Source organism: Microtus ochrogaster, chromosome 2, assembly GCF_000317375.1.
Source record: "Microtus ochrogaster isolate Prairie Vole_2 chromosome 2, MicOch1.0, whole genome shotgun sequence".
Lineage (NCBI taxonomy): Eukaryota > Metazoa > Chordata > Mammalia > Rodentia > Cricetidae > Microtus > Microtus ochrogaster.
The window spans coordinates 72,864,148-72,869,267 of record NC_022010.1 but is presented as its reverse complement, the minus strand read 5'-3'; the positions used below and the strand labels follow the sequence as shown (position 1 = coordinate 72,869,267).

Genomic DNA, 5,120 nt, shown 5'->3' with positions numbered 1-5,120 from the left:
TATGAAGTCAGAGGACAATGTCAGGAGGGGTCAGCTCTCTTTCCGCTCTCAGGTCCCGGATGGAGCTCAGGTGGCCAGTCTTGATGTCCCGATTTCAATGGCTTTCACCTGCCAAGCCGTCTTCCCCGCCTTTTCCACTTATTTTTTTTTTTTTGTTTTTTAACATGTATAAAGCATTCTTTCTGTTTATTAAGCTTAATCGATTTTTCTATTCAACCACACAACTTTTCCAAAACAAGCTAATGGTTGCTTTTTGTAAACTTTTAAAATTTTATGTTTTTTGAGATTATAGCTAAATCATTTCCCCCTCCTCCTCCCTCCCACCAAACCTTCCCATATACTCCCCCTTGCTCCCTCTCAAATTCATGGCTCTTTTTCTCATCAATTAGTAGTATATACATATGCATTGTATTACACACACATATATATTTGTGTGTGTATATACATATATGTGTGTATTCCTGAATACATAAGTACGACCTGCTCAGTCTGAATAACGGTACTTTTATGTGTGTTTTCAGGGCAGACCATTTGGTACTGAATAACCAATGTGCCCTTCCCTGGGGAAGACTATTTCTCCAGCTCCAACTCCCAGCTGTCCTTAGCTGCCTTTAGCTCTTTGAGGTCGAGGCCTCCAGGGCTTCCTGGTCCCTGGTCTACTTTGCATGTCTATTGATGTCGCCCTTGTTCAGCTCCTGTTTAGGCAGTCATATTGCTGAGACATTACAGGTGTAGCTTCTGCCATTCCAAGGAGACACAATCTCTCAGCAGACTCCTCGGTCCTCTGACTCCTACAGCCTTTCTGCCCCCTCTTCTGCAATGTCCCTTAAACCTTAAGGGTGGGGTACCATTTCCCCTTTATCTTTTTAGAAGGTCTCTCACTGAACCTGGAGGCCATCCGTTCAGCTAGGCCGGCTGGAAATGAGCTTCAGGGTTCCACCTGTCTCTAGTCTCTATCCCTCCCCTCCCATTCTGGGATCACAAACTAAGGCTATTGAACCAGCTCCCTGCCCTCTCCCCACCCAGCTCTCCTCCCTCCTCCCACCCAGCGCCCCCCCCCCCCCCCCCCCCTAAGTTCTGGGATCAGAACTCCATCCTCAGGTAACAGTTACTGAATTCAGTCGTTACAGGCATGTTGCTGAACGGGCCCTCTCAGCCCCCACCTATTATATTTAATGATCATGGAATGACATTATTATCAAGGCATTGTTTTTTCCCAGCTGTAGGGCATTTGGGTTGACTTTCTTCTCTTTTTCTCTTTCCAGTTAGGAATAGTACAATGGAAATTTTTATGTGGGTCACCTTTTCGATTTAGATTACTTGAAGGGACCACACACACACACACAATAGATTTATCGTATAAAATGTCATGACGAGCTGGTTTGTCGTGCTCTGTTCACTGTCCTGTACTTGGTGGCTGTTCACACTTGTTCTCGCCTGCTGCTTCCGTTGGTGAAGACAGCCGTTTGCTTAGCTCCCTTCTGCTTCTGCTTGGAGCGTGGTCCGGCAGGCTCTGAGTGTTGGTCTCCTCTTTCTAAACGTCCCGTGTTTTCACTCAGCTGCCATCCCCGACCACTTGTCCTTTCTTCTATCACTTGTTCTTTCTTCTTTGTGACATTTCAATAGAAATACCTCGTTTTCCCCTGGGGTAGCTCATCTGCCTGATTCTATTCTCCCGGCAGCCACTGCCCCTCCAGAGCTGAGAGTTTTAGTCACTTTCTTCTAGTGTCACCTTGGGTCTGTCTTCTGTTTCTCTGTTAAAAAATTATTGCTCTCCATTTAAGCAAATCCACCAGAAAAAGGAAACTGTGACCCTCTAGGCCTAGTGTGTTTGTAATGCATATTTACCAGAAAGTTCAGTTTAGGGGGAATCAAACTCAGGGTCTTGAACATTCTAGTAAAATTTTTAAATGGTTTCTGTTTTGAATTTGACAATCCTTGTTGACTTACTACTGATTACAATATATTCCAAGTGTTGGTATGTGGAACAGGGCAAATGAAAGCCCCGCCCATGGGGTGGGACAAGGCGAACCAAAGCCCCGCCCATGGGGCAGAGCAAGGCAAACAAAAGCCCCGCCCATGGGGCTTAGTATGAAGAGTAGGGCAGACAATAATTATTTACGAATAAGAATATTAGGTTCAAAAGTTTACATTACTCTGGAGCTAAATTATGCCAGTAATCTGTCCTATGTAGTGAATACAGGGCCAGCAAGAGCACACAGGGAGAGTCTCAAAGAAAAAATATCAAAAGGTTTGGCAAAGTCATTGCATGCTTAATAAATTGGGTGTTTAATTAGAAGATAAGCGTGAAGCTGTTTCCAACTTCAGAGGAAAAAGAGTACACAAACCACTGTGTAAAGCCCACTGAATCTTACACAACCCAAACAACCGTGTAACTTACGCCCAGATCAAGAAAAGAAAAAAAAAAAGCCAGCTCTCCCAGAATTCTCTCTCTTGCCACCTGCCAAAGCACCAGTGTTCACTAAGATTAAACCAGATTACCAGTGACATAAATTGTTTTCCTGGCTTTTATATTTACAGGAATGGAGTATCATTATCGATAGCCCTACAATCCATAGAATTACAGGAGCAGCATTTTTTTTTAATTTAAGAAATAAATCGAATAAACAGCATGCATAGCCATCACACAGGAAAGGATCCAGTCTTACTGAAAAGAGAAACACAAGCCTATCAGAGGAGAAGCTCAGAAACACGGGTCCTAACACAGAAGCCTGCTGTGTGACAGTCAGCTGTGCAATCTGCTGGGGGAACCATGGCTGCTGATGGTGTTAGCTGTGCTAGAGGAACTCTATGCGATCCCTCTCTACCTCATGCCACACACAGTTAAATGTGTGAAAGTCTAGAGGCTGGGTGTCCAGAGCACGGGGTATGCTTAGCATGTAAAGAGCCCTGCGGTCAATCCCAGTGTGAGGCAAAGGGACTTAGAGAATGAGGCGTCCCCAGGCTTCACCCAAGAACACACAGGAATTCTAACCAGACTCTTTCTTGGAAGTGTTCCCTCAGCAATGCTCTCTTCCATTCGCACAACGTTGGTGTCATACTGAGTTCTGTAAGCAATCTCGAGGTGGTTGAAAGTGTCCAGGAGGGAGCACAGAGGAGACACACAAACGCTGTGACATTTCATGTGGGTTTGGAAACACAGGAGTGGGGCCCAGCAACTAGCAAGTGCCGCATGACCGTCAGCTTCTGTTATTATATGCCCACATCCACATCCCTTCACAGCCAACGCTAAGCTTTATCCGTTGAAGAGCTAATACGAGTGAAGGCCTTTCTCTCTCCTCTCTCCCTCCCCTGTGCCCTCCCCCTTCTAGAATCTCCATAACATTTTATACTGGATCTTCCCTGAAGTGCCTCCATCCGAAGCAGTGGACAAGCTGGAGATCATTCCTACAAACAAAAAGAAGAAAGTGTGGAACTACGATTACGGAGATGAAAGCGACAGCGATGAGGAGGAGGTGCCCAAAGCCAGCGCCACGGGTTACACCACGCACGGACTGATGGGCAGGCTTCCGCACCCGGCCTCGGACTCCTCAGCCAACCCTCAGGAGGCCCAGCTTGAAGAGGGCTCTGCTGCCGAGGAATCCGACGAAGCTGGAGCCAGAGCTGATGCTATGGCAGAACTCCCCACAGAGGCTGAGGTGGGGTCAGGTCTCAGGCCCTCAGAAGACCGGAGCGGCCCCTATGAGAGGAAAGAGAGGGGGATCCAGGACTCTTTCCCCGGGGATGACAGCAGCTCCGTGAATGGGCCAGGGGACAAAGTTATCTTCAATGTGAACTTAAACTCTGTGTTTTTGAGAGCTCTCCACGACGACCCTGAGGAAGCCTCCGAGGTCCTATCTCTTGCAGAAGATACAGGGCACCTAGACGAGGCTCCCCACAGGACAGAGTCAGGCCTTCTGATGCCCGGCAGCGACAGCACACAGCTGTCCCAACCCGGCATCTCTTCCCAGGTTCTGTGGACCGAAGATGAGTCTTCTGAAACAACTGACAGCTCAGATTCTGATGCTGACCTAGGGGATGGCTATATCATGAGATAATTTCAGAAGCGGCTGGTTGGCTCGATCTGAACACCTACAGGGTTCTCATGAAGGCCTGCCTTGATCCCTGTGTCCGCGAGGGGGGCACAAGGAAACTGGAGACCCTTGTGGTTCTTGCTGATGGCCTTCTCTGTGCGGATTCCCAGTTTGGGGGTCCATATTGTTTACATGGGTCATGAGCATGACCCGCCCACGCCCTGTTCAGCGATGCTATTGGAAGGGCTGTGTTATGTTTCCCAGGGAACAGTGTTCAGTGCAGCTTTCAGAGGCAGCCAAGGCCTCCCATTCCTGTGTCATTTCTAGGAAATGATTAAACTGGGAAAGAAGAAAGGAAAGAAAGACGGGTCAAGAAGTGTTTAGCCGGGCTCAGGAATGAGCCTGAAAGCAGGCAAAAGGGAAGGGGAAGGGCACGCCGTCAGTGGAGAGAAAGCGGCGATATACGCAAAGGAAGCCAGCGAGATCTGGACCCTTCTTAGATGCCACGGCCTATTTCGTCCACTCTGAGACGGTCATTCACGTCCACCCATAAAGCCCTCCACGGTAAAGCGGGGTGGGGAAAACCATGTCACTAATTCCAGGATCCTACAGATGACTCCAGAGAAAGTCATCTGGCGAAGCGGAGGGGGAGGAGCAAATCTCAGTGCCCATGGTATTTTAAGATTTTTGTTTTTAAGAACAAAAGCAAGCATTTCAAGGCCTTCAGAACAAACAGGGGATACCAGTGTTAGGGGCGCACTTTGCAGTTTTTATAGTACTCTGTATAGATTTGGATGACAGTCGCTGGGAGCGACAGTCGCAGTGATCAAAGTTCTAAATGCCATGGAGGGGGAGCCAGTGGATGGCTTTGGGGTTCCTGTATGGTTTTTATTTTATTTTGTTTTATTTGGACAAAGTCTCTCATAGGATGATCTTTTGATCTTCCTGCCTGCACCTCGCCAGCGCTGTGGTTACAGGAATGCACTGTCATAAGCCAGGAGAGCACCCTGCCATATTTTTGCTTCACCTCTTTGAGCTTCCGTTTCTTTCTTTCTTTCTTTCTTTCTTTCTTTCTTTCTTTCTTTC

General features: G+C 47.5%; 1 protein-coding gene across 1 annotated transcript in view; it reads left to right on the top strand.

Moving 5' to 3' along the window:
- Positions 1-5,081, top strand: part of Ifnar2 (interferon alpha and beta receptor subunit 2) — a 42,893-nt gene extending 37,812 nt beyond the window's left edge. Inside the window, exon 10 of the mRNA XM_013352494.2 lies at positions 3,333-5,081. Coding sequence (XP_013207948.1) covers positions 3,333-4,058 — 726 coding nt within the window. The 3' untranslated portion in view covers positions 4,059-5,081. The remainder of the gene's footprint in view (positions 1-3,332) is intronic.
- The last annotated feature ends 39 nt before the right edge of the window (positions 5,082-5,120 follow it).